Source organism: Aquila chrysaetos, chromosome 8, assembly GCF_900496995.4.
Source record: "Aquila chrysaetos chrysaetos chromosome 8, bAquChr1.4, whole genome shotgun sequence".
NCBI lineage: Eukaryota > Metazoa > Chordata > Aves > Accipitriformes > Accipitridae > Aquila > Aquila chrysaetos.
This window is the reverse complement of record NC_044011.1, coordinates 38279887-38305874: the sequence shown is the minus strand read 5'-3', so window position 1 is coordinate 38305874 and position 25988 is coordinate 38279887. Positions and strand designations below refer to the sequence as shown.

The 25988-nt window shown below is 49.8% G+C and overlaps 1 protein-coding gene across 2 annotated transcripts in view; it reads right to left on the bottom strand.

Annotated features, from left to right (window-relative positions):
• SLC24A3 (solute carrier family 24 member 3) overlaps nucleotides 1-24633 on the bottom strand; it is a 187332-nt gene extending 162699 nt beyond the window's left edge. For both annotated transcript variants that reach the window (XM_030021792.1, XM_030021794.1), the window contains exon 1: nucleotides 24509-24633. In XM_030021792.1, coding sequence (XP_029877652.1) covers nucleotides 24509-24632 — 124 coding nt within the window. In that variant the 5' untranslated portion in view covers nucleotide 24633. The remainder of the gene's footprint in view (nucleotides 1-24508) is intronic.
• Between the last annotated feature and the right edge of the window lie 1355 nt (nucleotides 24634-25988).

Below are 25988 nucleotides of genomic sequence, written 5' to 3'. Positions count from 1 at the left end.
CCCAGTTGCACACTGATCTCAGAGAAGTGTAATTATTTTCAGCATCAAGGCACAGGAACCCCAACGAGCGGGAAACAGGGCAGGACCTCAGTGCGGACATCCAGTTTCTAGCAGGGACAAAGCAACCTGGTGTAGAGCTCCTGTGGGACGGACAGCGTGGGGGGGCCTTTGCACAGCTAGCCAACACGCCTTAGACAACTGAATGAGACAAGACCACCCAAACTCGCCTCTGAAAGGTGGGATACACACACCTACACAGATGGAAAACCCTTTTTAATCTTTTTATTGTGATAAAAATGAGCGCAATTGCCCCCTTCATTAGGATTGTTCATTATTTCTGGTCCAGTAGCACTGAGTGGCTCTAGACAGGAGGGGACACCACTCTGCACAGCACTGTATGCAAGCAGCCCCTGCCCTACCCACTGCACTGTCCAAGGGCACAACTAGCAAACACAGCAAGCTCATGCTAACCATGAGGCCAAGTCTTTAATGCACACATACAGCATATCCTCTAAGTGTATGCCACCACATAAGGGAGAGAGACTTATTAGCATCTTTCTCTCCAGGCTGCTGATTGAAAACCAAACACCCACCATGCCCCCATCACTGAGATCAGAAGGTCATTTCATGAACCTGGCCATGAAGTGACCAGGTCCTTTCAACCAAGCCTCCAAAAATATCTGTTACCCCATAATTAGTGGAAAATAACAAAAAACAGTTAAGAGGAAGATGAGTGGATAAATGAGGGTCTTGAGGTTTGCTAAGGAAAGGCTGTGGAAAGCTCTCCTGGATCAGGCTGGTGTACGGCGGTAACTCAACACGAGTGTATCCCAGCCCTTCTCATCCAAGATGGGGTTGAGTCAGTGGACAAGACAACTTTACATTAATGGGGGGGATTAAAAAATACCCAGGCATGATGTTCATCTGGGCGAAACTGGGTTAACTCCTTGAACTTCAGTGAAGAAACTGATTTACAGCAGTGGAGGATTTGGCCCAATAATGCTGAAGCGCAGAAACGCAATAAAGATGAGAGGTGCTCATGAGCAGCAAGCTGGAGTGGTGAAGAGCTGACAGGCCAGGGGCTGGCTCAGCCAAAGGGACAGATCTGTCACCACGGCCTTTCACAAGCATAATGCATTGCTGCTAATGGCTTCACAGAGCTGGCAGGTATCCTCGGCTCTCGCTGACAATAAACTACTTTCTATGCAAACTGCTAGATCCTGCTGGCCGAAGCCAAAACCAGCACAGCTTTTCTGAAATATGTTTGCCCTCCTTCCTCTCTTGTCTGCCCCTTTTATCTATTGTTTTGATGGTGGTGGTTTTGGAGGGTTAGTTTCACACACACCCCTTTTAACTAGCTGAATTATCTCCCTCTCCCTGAAATTTTCCTACAGTGAATACAAGAGAAATATTTCTGGGGAAGAAAAAAGCTGGAACAACCAAGCACAAGCTCCCATGTTAAGCCAGCAACAGAGGTGGGGAGCAGTGGCATGGTTACCTCAAGACAGACCAGGCAAATCCTCTTGACAGAGCAAGACTCAACTAAATTAACTGCAGCATCACTCCAGAGCTGCCCTTCCCCATCTCTGTTCCACCACCCCCCCAGACCTGCAGGTAAGCCTCCAGTCAGCCCCTGTACGCGGGCTTCTCCTAGCGCAATCAGATCTGCCGCAGACTGTCACAGCATAAGCGGAGCTCTGGATTGCATAAGCATTTCATAAATGGATTATCTTTCTTTGTAGGCTGATTTGGGAGATGCTTTCCTTTCAAAATCATCAGCAGCAAAGACCATAAATAGAGCATCCTCAGGAGGGAAGAAAAAAAAACAACACCAAAACAAAAAAAACAAAACAGAAACCCTACACCTGGCTTTGAAGAGCAGCCTGTTCCTTACATCTGATTTCAAAGCTGTATTTCCACACATACCGACCTACATGGAAAGGTGCAGAAGGGTTGGGGAAATGCACTGGCGATCCACCACCATCGTTAGTACTTGTATAACATGAGTAGGGCACAGAGGCCAGACCCAAGTTACAGGCACTTAATAAACAGGAGAGGGTCCCTGCACCAAAGGCCTCCAAACCTAATTAGATGGCAGAGCAGGAGAAGATGCAAAGCAGAGGATCAGCTTGCTCGAGGAAGTCCGCAGGCAGGCCAGCAAGCAGCACTGCGGGAGGAGCGGCAGAACCAGGGACCGGCAGCTCTCCTCTCCCACAACGCCCAGCCTCTGCCTCCGCACACTGCCCAGCCCCAAGATCTGCCATCAAGACAAAGGCAGCAGCTAAGGAAGAGACCCCACAGCCTTGCAAACAGCAATGAGAGAGGTGACCTGAGGGTCCTGGAGCAACCAGGCACTACAGAAGTATTTTAATGGTGAGCATGACTCGTCAGAGCACCAGGACATGAGGCAGGACACACAACAGGAGACACAGCTGGACAGAAAGACCAGATGGATTCCCTGCTGCTGAGCAGCACCTGGCCCTGTGCCCACAGACCTCCTCTCCTCACCACTTTTGCAAATCCCCATGGAAAAAAGCCGGTGGCCCTGGCAGATGAGGTTGCAGGATTTCTCTTGCCCCAGCTCTTGTAACTCATTTCTCAAGATTTGCTCCATTAAGCCAGCAGCCATTAAGCTCAGCCAGACCCTTGTGACTACATTCACCCTAGATGCCGCACACCTTCTCCAGGGAACTGACTCTGCAGCCTACCGGCACTTCTTACCTTGCTGACCAGCTGGTACTGGTGCACAGCACAGCTCCCAGACCTTCCCAGCTGAGCTGCTTCCTCCTCCTCCTCCCCTTCACACCCTCCCACAGCCTGCTTTCCAACCACCCCTCCATACAAACTCCCATGCACCAGTAACAGCCCTCTGCTGTCTTCTACCCCCATCCCTGAGCCTTCTTCCACTTCCATGGAAATTGTGTAAAGGAGGACAGAAAAAAACAATTTTGGTCAAATGAAGCACTTCTGATTTTTCAGTTTTATCACTACACAGTGACTCAAGCGCCAGCCACACAAAAACAAACCAAAACATCCTCCCCCCGCCAACAACAACAAGATGACAGTAGCACTGGTGCCACATGGCCCCATGAGCAGAAGATGCAGCAAGGACAGGGGAGAGGCAGGTTTGACCCCTCCCCAGGTAATGTGGGGCAGGCATGCTGCCTGCAGCTCTCCCCATTGCCCAAGACGGGCTCCACCCACCAGGGAAGATTTTCCCATGGAAGCTGCTCCTCTGGGAGAGGTCATTAAGTTTTACCCAGAGCAGAGACCAGCACCCAGCTGTCCTCCACCCAGGCAAAGCATCTGTCACTCCCCTGTGAAGTCACTCCCTGGCTTCCTCTGCCCTCGTTATTTGTTGAGGCAGGACTGAGGAGCTCCAGGGGAGACACCACAACCCCCCCCCCCCCACTTCACCTTTCTGCTAACAGGCAAGGCAGCAACACCTGAATCTAAGCTCCTGCACACAGCCAAAAAGGAGCAGAAACAGGGTCTAAAATCTCACCACAGTCACCCCCCCAGTAACTTCCTCCCCCATTTACCACTATTTCCTATATGACCACCAGCAGGAGGAAAAAAAAAAAAGCAGCCCCCACAAAACTCCCAGACACAATTATATCCCAAATGCTTCTCGCCCTCTGCTACAGAAGTAAATGCAACCTTGATTAAAGATCCAGCCTGGTCTTAGAAGAGGATCACAGGCCTGGAGGGATGAACTACAAGTTTTCCCGTTCTCCCACCAGTAGTGATCACACAGATAGTCTTTGTCTAAACCAATCCTCCTCTCTGCCAGTTTGAAGACCCCTTCAGAGCTATCAGAGAGGCTGACTGTCTGAGCCCAGAAACCTGTCCCTACCTCAAACACACCTCCATGCCCCTCTTCCCTCATATGCACCCTCAGAGGAGCAAGGCAGAAAACCAGGTACCCATCTGAGAACAACACACCCTCCGCGCTCCCGTGCACCTACCATCTCGGCTCCCAGTCCTCCTCACCGAGCCAGACATGGCTCCCGTGCACTTCGAGGCTCATCAGCTCTCTTCCAGCAATGAGCACACAAGCCCACTGAGGGCCCCAAGAAGCTTCTGTCCCTCCCAGCCATCACAGGCACTCATGAGCAACAGCTGGGAGCGGTGCTCCGAACACTGCCTGGCTGCCAATTGGGAAGACAGAGCACACTCTGAAGGTCCAACAACAGCTCTACAGCTCTCACAGCACAACATGAAGAACAGTAAAAAAATGTGACTTTGGGCTTACTTTAACTCTAAAGCTACCTACCATCTGAAAGTGAAATGTCCACATGCATTCTGCTTGAGTCTTCCTCTGCTCCCACCCTGAAGGCAAAGAAACTTTAAGGTCAGGCAGCACGTTGCAGAAACCCACTCAGAGCAGTGATTGCTCATCACGCTTTCAGTCACTTCAGGCGATGGTCCCACCCAGCCAGAGGCTGGTGTCACTCCACTGACCTCTGCAGAGGCACCTGGGAACAAGAAGCAACATGCAAACGCCCTCTGCCCAGAGCACCCAGTGCTTGTGGCTGGCACCCATAGGTGCTTGTGGCACTCCATGTGTGTCTACTGGTGGGCACGGGTGCTGGGCAGCACCTGCAGCTCTGATGTTACCTGTAGTGCTTTACACAGCAAAGCTCAGGGGATGGAAAAGTATCTCTGCAAGAGATGAAATCTTCCACTGCTCACTGCAGCACTTAAAGAGAAATACCATGAAAGCTCCCCTCCCAGGCTGGGCAAAGCAAAGGTAAGCCACACACAAACTGGAGCCTGGAGCCAGAGCATGAGGTAATGATTTAAGAGACTGAAGTTTAATTCTCACTCTGCCACAAACTTGCTGTGACCTTAACCAGACGCTCGCTGTCTCCGTCACCAATTCCATCCTCCACCTGCTTCAGCTCTGCACAAGACCTGTTTCTCCCTACACCTTTGTACGATTCTTAGCAGGAGGGAAATGCAGTAACTAAATGCACCACAGCATATGCAGCACGGCTTAGGAAGGCATTGCTGTAATCAGAAGGACAGACTGAAATCTAGATGCTGCGTGATGCAATCTAAGAGTTTTTGTGTTAAGGGACTCAGGCCTTCTCTCATGCTCACCAGTTAAATGGCAATAAAGCAGCTTCCTTTTTCTTCCCCCGAAGCAGCAGCATCCCTCATCACTGCTGCAGCTTGTGCACCCAGGCTCGCTGCACGAGAAGGTGAAGGAGCGACACGCTGGCAGCGCGTTAGGTACTGTGTCAGCCCTGGAGCCCCCGCCGCCCAGATTACCAAAGGTGCTGGAGTACCAGCAGCTCAGCTAGCCACCAAGAGGATGCTTTAACCTTGAGCACACTTCTCCTTTTTCACTGGCTTCAAAAATTGAGAAGTCTCCCCAAAACTGATTTTAAGTAACTATTTATACAGACCGCCTGTGTTCCCATTTACCTGTCCTTTCACTTCCCCAGAAGTTATAAAGCCAAAAGCAATAGCATTTTTTTCCTCAAGGAAAGCAGAGGAGAAATTAGCTGAAAAAGTCTCTTTCGTTAACAAGAAAGTATGGAAGAAGATTGTTTTTTCTCTAAATTTATGAGCTCTGTGACATTTTATATTCTTATAAAACAGGCATCTTGATACAGGTTTTATTTACAAATAAACAGGAGGGTTTTTTTTAAAACCTAGCCATTAAAAAGCTACCTCTTTTTAGGTCTACTAGTTCTCCAGGTCAGTAAAACACCTCTGCCTCAGACCAACCATAAGGTATAACTCATCTTTTAAGTAGTGCGCAGACTCCACAAGAATCCATGGATTTCTGCATGCACTTCTTCACCATCCTGAACAGTGTTGGTTTTAGGCTTAGTTAACTGAAGATACAATTTCCTGTTCACTGTCTTGTGCCAAAAACTGTCATTGGGTATGCGATTATTCCAGACTTCATTGATTGTTCATTGCCTGTTTGTGCAGAAATTTATATTTTCTTTATTATTCATAGCAGCTTGACCATTAAACCGACCATTCCGTTCTGGCTTGGCACATAAGTGCAAAAGGAACAGTTTAGCACCTGGTAAAAAATACCACTTCTTAAGTCTCCCTATCATGCCTCCTGTGATTCAGCTCCTCTCTAAACTAAACACTGTTTTTCTTCTTAACGATAATCTTTTCATGCCTCTAATAATTTTCATAGTTTTTCCTTGGACCTTCCTCCATACCTCTGCTTAAACCACGCATGATACTCAAGGTGACAGCTTCCCACTGATCTATACAACAGCACTCAGTATTTTTAGCCTGATTCTCTACTTTCATTTCTCAGGGTTATCTTAACTCTTCTGCTGGCACTCTCATTTCATTAACATTTCACCTGTTACAAATGGAAGGTCTGGACGCTGTTGATACTATCTCTGCTGCTCGGCAGCTGCTGACTGCCAGGCGTGATTTCCTCTGCGCCCTGGCACAGTGCCTCTTTCCCGACAGACCTGTTGCCCATTTCTTCTGCCCTGCGACATTCCAAAAATGGGACAATCTCCTAATACTGGCCAGCAAACTCTGCTTTTGCCTTCCACTGCTTCGGTGGCTGTTGTAGAGGTGAATTTCAGGGGTAGATAAAGCAGCATCCTTTGCATTCCCCTGCTGTAGATGCCAGCACTCTTCCCCCCCTCTAATAAATACAGAGGAAGTTTTCAGAGTGTAGAGGGAAGATGGGCAATAAATTCCCCCTCCCTAACACGTCCTCAGGGCAGCTCCTCTCCCTGATCCAAACTCCTTCCCAAGCATCCCCTCTCAGCCACACTCCTTGCCCCACTCCCTGCAAGGGACGCTGGGCAATCCCAAAGTGCATTCTGACTCCATGCTCTTTCCTTTTTCTGCATTTCACCAAAACTCTCTCTGAGCTCCCTTCTTGTGTCAGCAACACCCTCAACTCAATTTACCAAGCCTCCCTGTTCCTGGCAATCCAAATGCGCTGTTCAAAATCTCCCGAAGCCACTGTCCAAAACATTGGCTTTGGATGGAGCACTGAAACCAACAGAAAAGGTCCCTCTGATTTCAGAGCAGAAAAGAAACAAAGGGCAAGAATTGCAGCACAAAGAGTGTGTTATAGCTGGTCACACCACAAGTCACCCAGTCATCCCAAGCTACTGTATCAAATTCACACATCACGATTTTCTTTCTTCATGGTAGACAGCAAGGAAAAAATTAGCAACAGTTAATTAAAAATAACCTAAAATTGATTTTCCATCAGTAACAGTGCTACTTTTTATACAGTTCCAAGATGCTATGCCTGCTTGAACCTGGAAATTGAGACCTTGCAGGACTGAAAAAGCAGCAGCTGAGATCCTCACTGTTATCAAACAGATCCTTGTTTCTTCAAAGGCTTGGGTAATGTGTTGCAGTAAGAGTTTAATTCTCTGGAGGAGATATCTACCTTTTAAAAAGCAGTGAAAAATTAGTTGTATTCCAAACCCATGTGATAGGGGCAAATACTTGGGATTTGATTGCAGGTTTTTTGTTCAGGAGCTGAACATTCACTGCTCCTTCCCCCACATTTATGTATTTCTCTCCTAATTCTGAGCTGATATGGTAGAAGGAAAGATGGTTTTGGGTCAGATGAAATGTTTTAGTCAACCTGGAATAAAGTATTTTATTTTGGTTTTATTTGCCCTCTTTTACACTTTTAGCTAAATATAATTCTGCAGAATTAAATTTAGTCTGAAAATACCATAAAGACATGCTGGGAAAAGAAACATAGCAGCTCTCTCCCCGCCCACCCCCCCCCCAAAAAAAGAAAGAAACCATTACTTTTTCCCAGTTAAATTCTGAAATATATTAAAAGTGTCACCCTTGCAGCTTTGCCTGCACAATCAGCATTGAATGTATTGAATTCACCCTGCAAGCCGAGGGCCTGCTGTTTGCACCTGCTTCGCCCACCCAAAGATCAGAGGGACAGGCAGCGGGCCAAGGCTGGAGGGGAACTCCAGCAGAAAGGACCCTGCATCTGCAAGCGGCGTCTCCCGAGAAGGTACGGGAGGGCAGCAGTCTCTGCAGGCTCCATGGCCGAACGCACCCAAGCCCCAGCCAGCACCATCAGTGCCGCGGGCAGCACGGGTCCCCGGGCTCCAGGGATGAGCTCCCTGCGGAGAGGGATGGGGTGGCTCAGCCTCTGCGCCCACGGCAGCTGGGCAGCCCGGAAAGACGTGCTCTTTCTCCGCTGCGTCCAAGGAACGAGGAGCTCCTCTGGCAATCGCCGCTACCTGAATAGACAACCAATAGCTCAGGATACAAGTCCCAAGGGGGTAAATTCACCCACGGCACAGCAAGGTGATTCCCTCAGATGAGGAAGGGCAGAATCTGTGCAGAATCGACTCCTCCACCTCTTTCCCACACCTCTGAGCCAGCTCCCACGAGAGCCTCTGCCACCCATGCCCAGCCAGGCTGAGAGTCGCTCCTTCAGCCTCTGCACCGCAGCAGCAAGGCTGAAGAAGCTGGAAGCCTGGAGCTGGCTGCCTGGAAGGACACGGCCCTGGGGCTGCCTCAGCTCACGGGGGGCTGCGGAGAAGGAACAAACGGCCAGAAATGGAACAGATCAGAGAAACGCACAAAGACCAGGAGCAGATCCTGTTCCCTCAGTGAACGTGACCCTCCTGCGGATGATGGATGGAACAGGCCTGCTGTGTCCCTCCAGTGAGCTGGGTGTTGCAAGCACTAAAAATAAGCCATCCCTTTCAGGAAAGAAAGAAAAAAGAAAAAGAAGACTGTCATAAGCCCTGGCTTCCAGGCTGGTATCTAAACACCAGAATGCTCTGATGATAGGGGAGCCATCACAAAAGAGCAGCAGAGGCGGGTTTTTTTCACGCTTTTCTCCACAAAAGATAAGAAAAAAATGGATCTTGCGAAAAATAAACAAGCAAAAGGGAAAAGGGAGCTTTTGTGTCCGATTTCAATACAAACATGCTTTTCAAGTTAAAAAGAGTATTTCTCCCGTTCTTTGCCTTACAACTCTTTTCCCCTTGTTTCTCCCTGCAACAACACTACATAAATCTGTAACTGTTATTTGTTTAATCGTTATTATTTACTGCTTCCATAGGGCTGGAAACATGCTAGTCACTTTGCAACATGGAGACAGGGTCTCAGCCCCAGAGAATACATCAGCTCTGATATTTAACTCCACTGTACGATACTGATGCTGGATTTGCTCCCTAAAAGCACTCTTTGCGTGCTGTGAAATTCAGGAAAACTCACCAATAGCCAGACAAGGAAACCCCACCGAGAGACCTGCAGAGATACGGAGGAGGGCAGGCTGGACTTTTGCAACCCTCACAAACCTCCCCAGCCTTGCACCAAGGCGTCTCATTTAACTACCTGCTACACTGGCATGGGTAAAATCGCAGTGGAGCTAGTATAAGAACAGGGGATAAAACATAAGGAAATGAGAGCATGGAAGAGACAGGAAATGTGAAATGAGCAGTTAGAGACACAGGTGTGAATTTAGGCCTTGCGGATGGGCAATACTTCCCCTTTTTCTGTATCCGTTCAGAAAACCCACGAGACTCAACTTTTATCACAGATAAGAACGTGCTGAAGGGCAGCCGCTGGCCTTGTACCTGATGCTGTGCCTTCTTCCCTACAAAACTGAATTCCCTGCACTAATGCATTGCTTTCGTCCCCAGTGCGTGGGGCTAAAATTAACACCGGATAGCAAGAGCCAGAGAAAGAATCACAACGAGGAGCTCAAGAAAGGCTGAGAAGGCTTGCACCCCAAACACAGAGTTTTAGATGTTTCACGGTGCTCGCGGTCCTTCACTCAACCCTGTTCTCTGCCACTGGGCAGCAAGTGGATCTGGTCTGGAGCTGTCATAACAAGCTAGCCGCAGACAAATGGGCTCCAAGAGCAGGAGAGAACATCCATATGATGTCCTCCTGGAAAGCCTGGTTCTTCTACAAAGCGGACAGAAGCACAAGGCTTCCTATGCTGCCAGATCAGCAACTCTGTCTTAAGAAAAGGAGCAAAGCACTAGTTCCAACAAATCCTCCAGGTGCTATCAGCATCTCCTCTATATCAACCCTCAACATTATCCCTTCTCACCACTTCTCCAGCCAACAAACATTTCCCTATGATTACCGTGAACTGTGCCTACCAAGGGTCCCAGCTGCATGCAGGTTTCTGCCCTCATTCAGACTGATCTATGTGTCGCTAAGTCAGGTTGAAAATTACCTTAGTGACATAGAGTGTTTTCCCTATGGTACCCACTTAATTAAATATTGAAAGAGCTATTACCTTTCAGGGATGCCTGTGCACTGGCTGCGTCCATTATTTATAACATAATGTATTCATTATGCATTTTATCCCATGCTCCTATCTGCTGATCTCATAACAGGCCCTTAAAAACAATTTTAAGCAATTAATCCTACCTTAATTACAGACAAATATATATAGAAGCCCCAGGACACCTCTTTCTTATATATATTAGAAGTAAGTAAACATATCTAGAAATAAATCTGGTATTCAGGAAAGAGAGGGACAAAGCCCACCAGCCACGGGAATCACAGAACTGGAGACATGCACCTCTTAATCAGCCACAGTAAAATTGCCAGCTTTGTCTGTCTAGAAGAAGTAAGACGTGTCTTGCTGCAGCTTCCCTCCCACGACAGGTTCTTCTAATAAAACTGCACCACTAGATGCTGCCTCCTCTATTCTCTTTCACACTGATGATACAAGCCAAGGCTTATCACAGCAAAATACCTTGGTTTTTCTTGCCTCCCTCCCACGGTCCTCCTAACCTCAGATCACCGGCACAGCCATTTTCCCAGTCAACAGGTGTCACCACTGAGCTATCTCAGGTTGTCCCTTGTCCTTTCCTCCTCCAGCGGTGAGCTAGTCCTTCATTCCTGCAGACAAATTTGGCTGTAAAGCCCAAGCTCATCTTAGGACATGGGTGCCAGCTCTCAGCTGCCCCTGGGGAGCATGCATGCACTGTAACAGCCACGTAACAGGGCAGGGAGAACACAGCTAGTGTCCTGCTTGTTTGATTCCGCTTCGTACCATTAGGGTCGCTTTTCACAGTCCCACATGAGGAAATTAGCTGTGGAACTCCCTTCAGCAAGAACCAGGCTGTTCAGCCTTGTGCATCTCTGCTGCCAGACCCTGCATTTTAATGCAGTCCTCCTAGTCTCTCTCCCACATCCATACCAACGTGACGGTTATTGGAAAAACTCTTCAAGGCGGGGCTGGGGGGGGGGGGGGGGGAAGGGAAAAGAAGAAGAAAAGAATCTCTAGACACAATGAGGAAGCACCTTGTAAATTCCCTACACATTTCTGCTTGTGTAGGAAACACGCTCTGTAATTTTGGAAACACTAGTTTCAGTTCTTTTCTGAAGAGCCCTGGTAACATACAGGAAAAAAATACAGTCATCATTAATACTTGTATTTTATGCAACTTCACTGGCTTACCAGAACTAACTCGTATGTTTAGTATCCACACTGGGAAATCTCACACTTCCGAGAAGTTTGTCTTCTGGTCAAACACAGTGACCACAACTTCTCTGATGCTGAGCACAGGGTCAGCTCTTGAACCAAGGCACACAACTCAATACAGCACTTTCCCAATTCCCCAGGGAGTGCAGTGCTCGAGCTGGGAACAGGGTCTCTCTGCTCTGCCTCAGGGGCACAGCAGGCATCACAAGTCAGATGCTGTAAGGGATCTAAGAGTGGTACAAGTCCAGCATGGACCTGTAAACATCTGCTTCACATAAACAGCCTCTGAGCAAGGGAGGGAGAGGGAAACGGTGCGATAGTGCAGAGGTGTGCTGGAAACACATTGCAAACACATACCACATTCTATTGCAATAGGACAAGGGGTAATGGTTTGAAACTAAAAGAGGGTAGATTTAGACTAGATATAAGGAAGACATTTTTTACAAGGGTGGTGAAACACTGGCACAGGCTGCCCAGAGAGGTGGTAGATGCCCCATTGCTGGAAACATTCAAGGTCAGGTTGGACAGGGCTCTGCGCAACCTGATCTAGTTGCAGATGTCCCTGCCCATGGTGGGGGGGTGGACTAGATGATCTTTAAAGGTCCCTTCCAACCAAAACCATTCTATGATTCTATGTTTGTAAACCACTGATGCAAGCCTGACCAAACAGACCTTAAGGAATAACTCCAGATGGCCAAAGCTAGAACAGCCCTGTCTTTTCTGATCTTTCCCTTTCCCCCCATGGAGAAAACAGTACAAGGAAGATAGTGGTCTACAAAACACGTCATGCCTATCCTTGAAAAGAATTTAATGAAAACTCCTTTGCAAAACCAAGCGAGGACTCAAAGAGTAGGAGCTTTGTCACCCTCGAAATCAATAGAGAAAACTATCACTGGCTTCGACGGATTTTAGACTGGCCCTTAAATGTACTGTCAGGGTGGCATTAGCGTATGAACCTTCTGAAACATTTCACAGGGGGGGTTCTGTACTAAGCCTTGACTGAAGTTTGTAAAGACGCCTTTGCAGATCACTGAAAAGGCAGCCTGTCCCTACAAGCAGATGATGTGAACGCACTCCCTGTCCAAACTGCTCACTATACTCTTTTCACCTGGGGAACATTTCCCTACCTGCTGAGAAAGACAGGCACAAAGGCAGACACACAAGCCCAAACAGGTACCCCTCACGAGCAGCACAGCAGCACCTCAGCCTTTCTCCTCTGAGAAATTAGCCTGGCCCAGCTCAACTCAGTCCCTCACTCACACAGAGGAAGGGTATCTTTCTAGTAAAACCCCAAACTGGAACTTTCCAAAGTATTTTAACAAAATAAATAATACTATAGGGGGAAAAAAAAAAAAAGTTTCTATTTTTAACCAGAGATCCTGGCACAAAAGGGTAGTACTCCATATCATACCAGAATCAAGTGTTTGACCCTGTCATTTCTTTGTAAGACTTTAAGAACAGCAGGACCCTCCAAGAAGCGGCATGCATTCTTTATTTACCCTGAAGTGAGACTCTGCAGACCCGGGTTTAATTCATGCTCTGCTATTAGCCTCTGAGGTGACCTTGGACAAGTTGTTCTGTCCAGATTCTCAGCTGGTGTCAGCTGGCACCGTGCCACCAAAGTCAATTTAAACAATTTGAGACTCCAGTCCTACAGTCCTCAGGTCCTCAGCCTCCCTATCCAAATAGCCCTGCCAAACGGCACGCAGCCCTGCTTGTGAGATGCTTTGGAAATGTGCACGTAAGTGACAGATAGCGGGATTAACAGAACTGGTGCTTCCCTTGAAAAATACGTATTTTTCACTAAAATGAAACAAAAAGCCTTTGTTATCTTTTAAAAACTAGCCTTATGATCAAGGCTTTAAGAACAAAACCACCAACGCTGTTGTTTCATTTTACAGTCTGTTATGCATTAGCTCATGCAAAATCCCTAGGGATTTTAACTTTAGCATACAGTAATGGGTGGTGACCAATACCTTTTTTTCATTCTTCTCCTTTTAAGTTTCATTATCTTTCCAAAATCTTCTCAAATTTCTCTCTCAACTTGCTTTCATCACCAGCAGCATGTCAGAGTGCTTCTTCATCACAACAAGAAGCGGAACACCTGATACCCCCCCTGCAGGAAGGCTGGATTTCAGGAGGGGCTTGTGAGTCACCAGATCTCGTGCTCTTCATCACAGGAAGCCCTTAAGACTGGGAAACTCTAGACAGGATCTAAAGAAAGATGAAAAAGGACCGATTCCTTCATCAAGATCCATCCTAGCAAGAAACTACTGCGTCTGTGAATGACTTCCTTCCGTAGCAGAACCAGGGCAAAGTTTCCCACATTCAGGCTGATTTACCTCCACAGGTAACGTGCACCAGTGTGACCCTCAGACCTGCCCTCCCCACCGCTGGGCTGTCCCTGGCCCGGCTCACCCCCACCACACCAGCTCCTGATCTGTGCCTGCAGTCCAGCCTGACCTCCGCTGTCCTCCCCACAGCGGCCTGGGCCCACGCTGCGGCTCCCGGCCCTTTGGGCGCAGCAGCACCCGTGGCTCCCCGACAGCACACGCCTTGCGGCTCATCCTTGGTCTCACCTGACACCAACCGGCCTGGGGCGCTGCGACCCACAAGAAATGTATTTTATCTCACCAAACACCCGACGCCCAGGAAATCATAGAATGGTTTGGGTTGGAAAGGACCTCAAAAATCACGTAGTTCCAACCCCCCTGCCACGGGCAGGGACACCTTCCACTGGACCAGGTTGCTCCCAGCCCCATCCAGCCTGGCCCGGAACGCTTCCAAGGATAGGGGCATCCACAATTTCTCTGGGCAACCTGTTCCAGTGCCTCACCACCCTCACAGGGAAGAACTTCTCCCTTACCTCTAATCTAAATCTACCCTCTTTCAGTTTAAAGCCATTACCCCTTGTCCTATCACTACATGCCCTTGTAAAAAGTCCCTCCCCAGCCTTCCTGTAGGTCCACTTTAGGTACTGGAAGGCTGCGATAAGGTCTCCCCGGAGCCTTCTCTTCTCCAGGCTGAAATCTGAAAGAGGAAGGGAAACCAGGAGGTCATGTTGCTTCAGGGGACACCACCAGGCCATGGGCTGCCCACAATTCAGTCCTGCGTGTGGCATGGACACCCTGGAAGGCAGCTCTCAGGCACATCACCAGTCAGGCATAGAGCCACTCGTTCCCAGGATAAATCTTTAGGAAAGTATCTCTCGAATAGGTCCTCTTACAGGTCCCCCTCACCCCAGACACAGCATCAGCTCTGTCTCTGCAGGCCTAACCCCAGCGGGAGGTGTAACACCAGCTACAGTCCTTATGAGGATGGCTCCCGAGGTCTCCCAGGTCCATAGGGCTTCCCCCTGAAACATACCGACTGCCTCCCAGCAGCAAGCAACACCAAGACAGTACTCCCGCAACCTCTCTTTGTTTTTTATCTCAAGAGGTTTTTACGTTACTCAGTTACGTTCTTGGAAAACTTCTCCACTTTCGAACAAGCTTGACTTGTTGTCTCCTCTGATTTAGTGCAAGAATAAATCCAAAGAACATGAAACTCATAATTTATTTTACTTTGTCAGCAGTAAAATTAACTTAGGGGATTTTTTAAGTATCGCCTCTTCTCCTTCTCCCTCCCCTCCAACAATACTGTTTTCTGAGGAGGAGTCCACAGCAAACAACACATTGCCATGAGCACAACTGATGTAACCTCTTGAACATGTGTATCATGAACAAGCAGGCTATATATGACAGTTCACTGGGCTGGAAGGAAGGTCTTTGGGACAAGGGTCTTTTTAGCTCAGTTTTCACCCCAGCACTAGCCAGTACACTCAGTATTGTGGCAGGATGGTCTCTGTTCACCTAGACCCGAGACGCAAAACCTGTGCTCAGTCAAAAGATCTTAACCATGGTACCGTACGTTGGTTACTCCAAGGGACTAACTAGTCCACCCAGCTGTCCTGCAGCCTACATCCTTGAGAGGACTTTATGCCACCCCATCAATGAGATCTGTTCTTGCTGTGCAGTTCAGTAAGGCTGTTGTCCGCAGGGCTCTACAGCATCCTCTCTGCCGAGCCCTGCAGCAGCACCATGGCACCCTTCCACAGAGAAGGGAGCAGAACATATACGCCAAGTAGGATCATGGCCAGAACCCTGACCAGCTCCTGTACTTGCATAGCACTTACTGAGCATGAAAGCAAGGCATTTAACAGCTCTTTCCTACTTGCCACCACCCTGTGGAGTTGCACATCATACATACCTAATCTTTTTTAACAACAGAAATCAAATGCTATGAGCCTTTTAGTACACGTCATTGCACGTAATGTCAATTGACATGACTTATATTCTTGTTTCCCCTAAAATGAACACTTGCACTGTCTCAGCGCGTGCAACGTTCATTTAAAAGTTACTTTCTGTCCCGTTCTCCCTGTGAGCTGGCAACAAAATACAAATCAACTATCACGAAGAGGTGCACTTGGAATTGGAAGGCAGATCTTCTCAGAGGAGAAAGGAATGTCCATGTAAGGCTTGTTTCTCCTCCTGCTTTATGTTACAGGATGTTCTGGCCATCTTAGGGAAAAAAACCAGCTGTGTCTATCTCTGAGTGAGAATTATTTTAATAGCAGACCCTTCAGTTGTTTGTAGTTCAGTTAGCATGGTTTTGGCTTCCATATCAAAAAGATTCTTTTCCTGGACTTTAGCAGGCTCTTTCCTAATTGAGCTATTAAAATTTGTTTGCAGTTCTTATTTGATAGGTGATGCCTGCTGCAGGAGCGAACACTGAGGACAAGCCTTGGCATACCAAAGTTTTCTTTAGAAGAGCACGCTCAGCACTATCCAAACACGTCTTTCTCCTCTTCCACCACTGCAACAGATGAGATATACTGCATTTGCAGAGAACGCCCTGCCTGCGCGCTTTTAACCCTCCGCCACCATGGGGCCACAGGAGACTTCCCAGGGTTGATCCGTAAGGACACGTCAATACGCTGTGGACTGATGCATAAATCCATCTGCAGATCTGCACTCCATCTGGGGTTCTGTCATTCCTGTGCCAGGAAAGTCCCACAAACTCCTCTCATATCTCAGTTTCCCTACTTTATAATTTGAGGACATGCTTACTTGCCTCATTTCCTCCAAAAAGGCCACGGACCGAGGAACGGCTTGAGTGAGGAAGGATCTGGTTAACCTTATACACACATGAGCCCACTGAAGTCAACCGCAGTACTTCACTCGGTGCAAGTTCAGCACTCACCCCCTGGATCATGGCCTAACTGCCTATGGACACACAAACATGGCTGTTGGCCAAAGCAGCGCACACACTACTGGAGGTATAGAAAGGTCAGACCAGACTCTGAATCTCAGCCGCGTAGCACAGCTGCTCGGCTCACAGCTCAGCAAAGGAATGTTTCAAAACAACGAAATCTGTGCCTCCAAACGAGTTTTGACACTCCCTTGTGCATAAGAGCGTTTTTCCTTGATGAAAGGTATATCCCCTTCTCTACACACACGCTCACATCCACTGACACAGCGTCCACGACCTGGCCTGCCAAAGGCAGCCTGCAGAGCTGAGTGAGAGGACAGCGTGGGGCAGGAGGTACCACAGCAGACACGCTCCTGCTCCCCTCTCCTCTGGGCCTGCGGGCAGTTTCCAGGTCCCAGGCAGGATTTGGGGACCATCTGCTTCCCACAGGCAAGGCTTGTAGGCAGATGACATTCAATCCCACCTCTTCAGCAGTCCCTGTCAGCCAAAAAAGTCCATAAAAGGCAAAGTCCCAGCAAGTACTGTCCCACACAGCCTTCTCCCTGGACACCACATCTGGACTCCTCTTCACCGCCTCCCCTTTTTCAGAAGAACAAGACCCAGGACTTCTCCCTGGAGCCCTTGGTGCAGTGCTCCCAGTCTCAGGGATACCGCCAAAAAATTTAGCTTAAACATCTTCAGTCCATGTCAAGCTTCTGCTTTTAATCCAGCCTGGGGTTGTGTCCAGTTACTGTGGGCTTCTATTCACCAGCCCTTGCTGCTGGATGCAACATCCCATCCTGCTCCCTTTCCTTCCTTGTCCTTCCTTACCCCCCAACAATGAAACACACTGAGAAATCCCCTCATCTCCAGAGTTTTCTCAGCCTGCTCCTAAAGAAAAGCTTAGCATCTAGAGATTGCACCCATTTTATTTTTAAATCTGAGTGTTAAGCTGAAATCCAGCCATGCTATGGTACGAATGCATTGACTGCATGTATTTAATGTCTTAGAGGTACACATGCTCCTTTGGTGTAGTTGGCCCCATTGCCACAGTGATGGAGGCCTCAACACCCTCCAAAATCCCCAGGTACAGTGGGTCATCCCATGGCCATCCCCATATGAAGGCAGCTCCATTGCTATCAATTTCCAAGCTGACAAAATCAGATCTAATTCTCGCCTGAACAGGCACTTTTCCAACTGCTGTGGAGATTTGACCAGTGGAAGACGATGCAAGAAAAGATAACGTAAACTTTGCTGGGAGACAAGATAAAGGGAGGTGGAACTGCCCCTTAGGGGTTTCAAGTAGCTAACTGCGAACTCCGAGTCAGGATGCCCTTGGCAGCAAATAACGCAAGGACAGGCTGTTCAGAGCTGGAGGAGAGTCTGACAGTCCAGCAAAGATTCCATGGAGAGGCAGAGGTAAAACACCTTCATCCCTTTAGGGTCAGCCAAGAATGCATTAATGAGCTGCAAATTACACACATTTACCGCTTTCATTTTCACAGGACTTCCCTTTGATGCTGCGAGTTATGCAGCTTTGCTACAGACCAGCCACAAAGATTTACTCACTGTGTAACGTTACTCTTCTGGGAGCATGTCTACAGGACATGGTGATTACAGTGGCAGCACTATAAACATCCTGCCCACACCTGGGCATGCCCACTGCTCCTTCCCATAAAGCCACAGCAGCAGAAAAAAATTAGGATGAAGTTACCAACAGCTCTTGGCATTGGTCTGACTTGACTCGGGGTGATATTAAAAGTAAAATAGAGCAGAACAAAGCTTTTGAAAATCCCACGCTTCAAGACAGGTCTAGAGGAGGGCATGGAAGACAAGGCTGGAAAAAGCAAACGCTGCCGCCTCCCCCCTCCCCTTTTTTTCTTTTTTTTTTTTTTTTTTCTTTTCCCTCCAGAAATGCACCACTGCAACTCAACTGCCCAGTTGCTGGCTGGAAAAAGCAGTGTGCCTCAGAACAGGTGGCAAAGCAGAGTCTGTGACAGCAAGGTGCAGCTCCCACTGCAGCGCGCATACAATCACTGTGCCCGCGGAAGAAACCTGCATTTTTGCAGAAATCGCCTGAAGAAGTTGCACTGGCTTCTAAGTAACGGCAGTAACAAGATGCATCCCTCAGGCTCTATGCTCCATGAACCCCATGTGGTTTTCATTTGAAAAAACAAAACTCCAAAGTTTTCAGTGACAGGTTTCATGAGACCTGGCTCTTTTCTTCAAGTCTTGTCTTAGGGAAAGCTCTACAAAAACTAAATTTTCTATGCTTCCTTGTGGACAGGAAAGCTAGAAAGGGTAACTTAAACCACTCCACAGGCACAGAAACCAGAACAAAAAAAAAAAAAAAAAAATTATTTTTCTAGCTACCATAGAGTTGCCATCAATTTAAAGAGAAGAACAGAGACAAAACAGAGAAAAATGCCCTGGGGCAGACTAACACTTTGAAGCAGGGTCAGCTCCAGGGGTGAGAGGAGCCTTCCAGTTGCAGGGCTGGCGGCTGATCTCCTGAATGACCCTCTCCCATCCCGGGACAGATTTGTTTTCATAGTCTCACTACCAGAAGGCTACAGATGTGAGTACGTGCCATACAAAGATACGGCAGGTTGAACTGAGCCCTTCCTTTTGAGAATCTTTGACCAAAAATGGACAGCGTGACCAGCCAGCCTTCTCAACATTAAGGACCATTTAAGATTAGCAGCAAGAGGGAACTACTAAAAAAGGGCTTAGACAAAGCCAACAAACCATGCCCATCTTACCATAAGCTCTACTATTCCGACCAAGGGCTCTCTGTTCAGCCATGGCTTGTTAAGACCCCTCACCAAGTCATTTTAGTGTGCTAATTTGGCAGAAAACTTCCTTTATTTATCCTGGGCTAGTTTTCTGCTGGGTTAGCTTGCTGAAAAGACTCAGCTAAGGGCTACCAAAATGCCAGAGCCAATGCAAAAGGAGGCAATGAGGGCAGGACCCGTCACAAGCAGCAGGCAGGGCAGGACTGAGCATTTACAGTTAGATCGGCACAGGCAGATGTGGAGCCACAACCCTACCTTCCCTTAATGGGCGCTAAAGAAATAACAGCTGTTGAGTTTTTCTACTATTTGCCATCTCGCAGCCCTGCGTTCGCTGTTTATGAACAGCTGGGAAGGCCAGCAACCTTCTGCCTTCCTGCCCTGCCAAAGCTGGAACTCCCAAGCATCCCACATCTACATCCTGAGGACCAAGGTCCTGTGATTTTAGGTGGCGTGCCGAAGTTTACCTCAGACACCCAACTTTGCAAGTTGACCAGCCTGGCACACATCCTGGCACTTCCAGACCATTTTAATTAAGTGGACTCCAAACACTGGCAGGTACAGAGATTTGGACGCTTCTAAGGCGGTTCTTCAGGAAGACCCTGCAGCAAGCACAAATTCACAGCCAGGTGTACAAGCCCTGCTCTGTCAATAAGCAGATGCTGAAAGTTAAGCACATCTTTAAGCACGTTCCCCCATGCTCCTTCCGAGCACAGCCGCATGCCTCATCCCTGCTGCTCCCTGAGCTGTAAGCTGCTCAACAGAAGACCTCACTCTCTGTCGGCTGTTGGTGCAGGACCTTGAACAAGTACTAAATAAATGAACAAGTCATTTCCTGCAAGGCCAAACAAGCTCCCTGCCAAAGAGGTCACATACCACACTCTGGCCTGATGCCTCTCCCTAGTTTATGAGGGTAAATTCCCATATCCAGGGGTCCAACGATTACAGCATTACATCTGGGCTAGGATTACTCTCACTGAAGCTAGCATTACGCTTCACTGAAGAGGTGAGGAAAACAACTGCTTTTGTGCTTTCATTGTATGACCTCTAAAGTTCGGTTTGGGTTTCTTGGTTTGCACAAACCAAAACATTCAAACGAAATCAGGGAGTTTTCGCTTAATTCCCAGCTAGAGGACCAGGATCTGTCACACCAAGGTTCTTCAACGCTATTTTGCCAGTAAGGAGATCTGTAAGGAAAAGGCCTTTGAGGCAGGGCCTGTGACAAAGCGGTCAGGAGGAAATAGCCTATGTGGTTCATTCCAGTCTTGTGAGCTCCTCCAACTAGCACAGGGGTAGAAGGCAGACACGCTGGGATCTTTGCTTCCCATCTCTCATCACGCCACCCAGGACTGCTTAGATGCTTTCTGTGTGTTATTGTGACATGGGTGCTCTCAGCCCCCCACAGCCCACAAGAAGGACCAAGCACCTGTCAGTCCTGTAAAAACAGCCTGAGCTTTGGATTTGGAGTAAGTCTCAGAGCTAGTGAAAACGCACCTGGCAGGCCCTGCTCCACCATTCTGAATACTTCACTCCTGTCAAGTCAAAACAAGACTTAAAAGCAACCCGAATCTTCCACACTTGAATCACGCAGGCAACTCCATTTGCTTGGATGTGCCCATCCCCATGAGTAAGGGCTGCAGAATCAGACCCAGCTTTTCCTTACCGTCCTGCCAAAAACACAGGCACACAGAAAGAAGAAAAGAAAAATCTTACTGACTGAAGCCCGTGTTATTTTTTCTGTCCATGACAGCAAACTGGTAAAAGGCCTGACTCAGAAGCCTCCCCTGAAAAACCTGAATCATCACAGTTTGGAAGATGGTCTTTTATAATAAAGGAGTCTCTCTGTTCCACTCCTCCCTCTCTTTACAAGAGAGAATTTGAGTCAGACTAATGGGGGGGGGGGGGGGGGGGGGGGGAGAAAACGTCATGCTTTGTTTGGCTCTTTCTGCAAGGATGGCAGAGTCAGGTAGAGTTTTGGAAGCAACTCATACTGTTCAAGTTAATGAGAAGTTTCTATAACTTTCCTTCACCTCCAGTCCCCTTCAGCAGCCCAAAAAGCATATGGCAGACCAGTGGCTGGCAGCTGTATTTTGGGTCTGCAGTGCTGCGTTTGATCTCCGTTACACCTCTTATTTACCAGTGTGACTTCCTTGATGTCAGAGCATAATCATGGACTTACACTGCCTGGAAGAGAGAAAGAGGAACCCCAGCTGTACGTTCAATGCCTGGACGAACTTTGTGAACTTAGATTTCTTCTTAATTTGTGGAATATAAAGATCTTTGGAATGACCTTCCTATAAACACTATAATATTGTAACACTTTGTTATTACACATCATTTAGCGTTAGGATATCTCAAAGCGACTTGAAAAGGAGGCCTCGTCTTAGAGACCCAGCCAAGTGAGACATGGAGAGATTTAAGTCACCCAGAAAAGCAGTGGGAGCCACCAGAACAGAAACCCAGATCCTGTGCCCTATCCTCTAGAGTCACACACTACAGACGGTTTATCAATTAAAACGCTGTTGTTACCTGCCTTTTCAGGAAGAGCTCTAGCCTATTTCTCACAGGTAGATACAAGTACACACACTTTATGAAGGAGGCTTTGGCACCTTGCACCCCTCTGCAAACAGAGGTCACCCGTGACTCAAAAAGCCGTGCTCCTCTGGATACAGGCTGTGGCAGAGTCGGCAGCAGAGACAGTGGCTGAGGGGAAGGGGACTGACTAAGAAAGACAGCAGCATTAAAAGCGAGAACATATCATCTAACAAGGTGATTCAAGCCTAGGGTTGCTGGGCTGGATCGCACCTCGATGCAAAGGCTCTACAGGAGCAGCGATCACTCCAGCATCTCCACTGCACCCCAATGCAGTGAAACCTATGCCCAGCATTACGCCACCACCAGTCTCTCTGGCATCAAGGATGCGAGCGAGCTGCGCGTCAGCCACGTACACTGCGTATGCTCCGAATACCACACACCACCTTGCTAGTGAAAACTACCCTGGGAGCACAGGGTAAGGCTGCCGCCTGCTGCCAGGGGAGTGGGAAGGGAGATGCCATTTGATATAAAAGCACTGCAGTCTAGTCAAAAGTTTGCATTTGATCTTAAACCACACATTTTTACATGGGAAAAATATTTAAGTCACTAAATCAAAACGCATCTTCCCACCTCCTACCTAATCATGACACAAATGCAAACTCCAGAGAGCATGAGGCTGTTGGCTGTAAGCGAGGTTCCCAAGAGAGCTCGGTCACTTAGGTCCCATGAAGAGGTGGCGGATGCAGTGGGCGCTGTGGAAAATTTCCACCTGTGAAACGATTCTTCTCATTGTCACTCCTGGCTCTGCGCAGCAGAAGACACACAGGGTGCCATGACTATCGCACCAAATGCTATTTCTCATCTCCCGGATTAATTTTAAGCTAACTCTGAACACAGCGTGAGATACTCTCCCAAACTGAAGCAAAACGGTGAGAGCCCTGACAAAAGTTAGCAGTGACGGCTGGGGAACACTTTGGGCAATCCCAGCAAAGCACTGACAAATTCACCTGCAGCACCAACCTTTACAGCCTGTGCCTCCTTTACTCAGTGGATAGAGCTCCCTTCCACATCAGCAGGAAAACTGCGTATCAAGGAGAGCAAAACACAGGATGGGAATCCACACTGCCCTTCAGAGAGAAAAGCGCACTCCGTGCCCCATTTAAAATAGGTCTGAAATTTGCCTTTGCCACGTAATCTACAATTTATCATGTGGCGTAGGTAAGCGGCGAGCAGCCCGTCTGCTCTGCTGGAGAACAGGCTGGAGACAGCTCAGTTTCCCACTGACAGAAAGTGGGAAGAGAGCACAGGTCTGGCCCCACCGGCACGAGAAACAGAGTATGCCAGAGGAAGCACCTTCTCACTGGCAGTCTTTGGAGTTTACGTAAAAGGAGAACTGGTATTAGTGTCACACATCCGCTTACACTGTGTGGGTAGACTTAAATACACTTATGTACATGCATACACCCCTGTTTACTTACAACGATGCTCACGTCTGTCTTTCCTGGCCTTACTTCTCAGAAGCAATCACCACGTTCATGAAAAACAAACGTAACTTTTAGAATGCATGTATAAAAGAAAGAAAACTGGATTAATTTAAGAGCATTAAAGTCCCAAATCTTAGAAACCCATCCAAGCATTGTTACGCTCCATAAGAAAAACTGCGTTCAAGTCTTAGCTGGTGTTTGTGCTCTTTCCTAAACATCAGAGCATTCCTTACACCATGCTGGACACCGCGAAACCCTTAAGACGCGTCTGTTTATTTAAAAAGCAAATTCAAGTCACGGAGGAGTATGCTCTCCTTCACTTAAAGGAAAATAAGCCTTCCGTAAATTCTGCTTACACTCACATATTTGCAATGCAAAATATAAATTGCTTGCTATCACCCTCTTCGTACAGCTGGTTGCAAAACGAAGCGGGAGACGGCCACTCAACACCCAAGATCGAGCGTCACTCTTCCAAAAACCTTTTCCTCTCGGAATGGCACACGGGAGCCCGTTCAAATTGCCCCGACCCCCCCATCCCCGCAGCGGCAGCGCGGCTGCCCCTGCCCCACCGGCATCGAGCGCCCACGGCCGCGGACAGGTACCGGCGGCAGCGACGAGCGCGCCCCGTCCCCCGGCCGGCACCCGAGCGCCGGGACCTCTCCCGCGGGAGCCAGGAGGGATCCCGCTCCGCCGGCGCTGCCCGGCCGCGGCCCCACGCAGCCGAGGGCCCCGACCCCGGGGCAGCTCGCTCCCGCAAAGTTTCACTCGTCTCCCGGGGGCCGCCGCCGTCCCCCAGCGCACACCGCCCCGGCCCGGGGAGGGCTCCGGCTCGGACCCCCGGGGCGCGGGGGGACGGGACCCGGCTCGCCCCAGCCCCCGCGGGCTTCGCCTCCGCGTCCCCGGCGCCCACGGAGGGCTCGCCCCCCCGCGCCGCGCGGGTGACCCCACCCGCCGCCGCGGCCCCGCGCGCTGCCCGCCGCCCCTCGGAGCGGCCCCCGGCCCCGGCGCAGACTCACCGCCGCGGCCGGCCGCGCAGCCGGCCAGCAGCAGGGCCAGGGCGGCCAGGGCGCCCAGCTGCCCCCGCAGCAGCTTCCCCCGCCGCCGCCGCCGCCGCCGCTCTGCCGCCGCCGAGGCGCCCATCGCGGCCGCTCCGCTCCTCCGCGCCGCGCCGCGCCGAGCCCAGGCCGGGGCGCCGCAGCGCCGCCCCTGCCCGCCCCCCGCCGCCGCCCGCCGCCTGCGCGCCGGCCGGCCGACCCACCGCCCCTGCGCGGCGCGGGCAGCGGGCGCGGCCAGGCGGGACGGGGAGGGGATGGGAGGGGATGGAGAGAGAAGAGGAGAGAGAGCGCGGATGGGGCCGGCGGGGGCCGAAACTTCCCGGCCGGCCCCCGGCCCCCTCCCCGACGCCGGCGTCCGGGGCGGCTTCCTGGGCGGAGAGGGGGCGGAGAGCCGGAGCCGCCCGTCCCCGGGCTGCCCCGCCGCGCCCCGAGACACCCCCCCCGCCCCCGGCGGCGGTCCCGTGCGCCCGCAGCTTGCCCGGCCTCCCCCGGGCCGCCGTCGCGCGGCTCAGCGGTGGAACGGGGGGTCCTGCGCGCAGCGGGCGTGGGCCGCCCCCGGGAACGCGCGGGGGCTCCGGCTGCGGGCGCAGCCTGCTCCTGGCCTCGCGTTTCTGCGGGCAGCCTTCCCCCGAACCCCACCGTACGCCGCCACAGGTGCCAGACCTGCCCCAGCTGCAACCGCAGTCCTCCCTAGGGCTCGCTTTGCCTGGGGTAACAGGGCTGGCAGCAGCATCTTCTGGGCCAAAACCTTTACCTGCTGTTACAATGTTTAAAAGCAAAAAAAACAAACAAAAAAAAAACAAGCAGCCCACTGCCCTCTCATCAGCGATTCCCCAGTCTGAACAGTAGACAGACCTTGCTGCGGTTCCTTCACATTTCATACACCCATACTCCGGAGAATTCTCACCATGGGTTGGTTTTTTTTTCCCCCCTCTCACACTCTGCTCTGAACTTTTTGCTGGGTGAGCAACCACCCACTCCACCTGCTCTTCAAACTGGTCCTGTGCAAGAGCAGGCGAGGGCAGACCTCCCACAGGCACTGTAACCACCACGCCTCTGGGTGCAGGCCCGGGCAGGGACATCGGTGCAAACCTGTGCCGGCACCCAGGTTCATGCACTGCTGGGGAGCTGTACCACCGGCTATGACACAGGACAGCCTGTGCACAGCCGCTTCATCTGTCCACCACTTGGGCTCCCGGCTTTAAAAACCTAAGCTGGCCTGAACCTTTCCTCCCCTGTTCAAAATCGTAATTATTATTGCAGCATTAACGCAAACACCTACTGGCTGCACTGAAACCAGAGTATTGTGCACACACACGAGGAAACAGCTGCTTCTGCAGGGCCTGCAGTTGTGAAGAAACGCCGTTATCCCCACACTTCGGGAAGGGCACTGGAGTTGCGTGACGTTATCTACCCGAGGAAGTAGAATGAACGTCTAGGA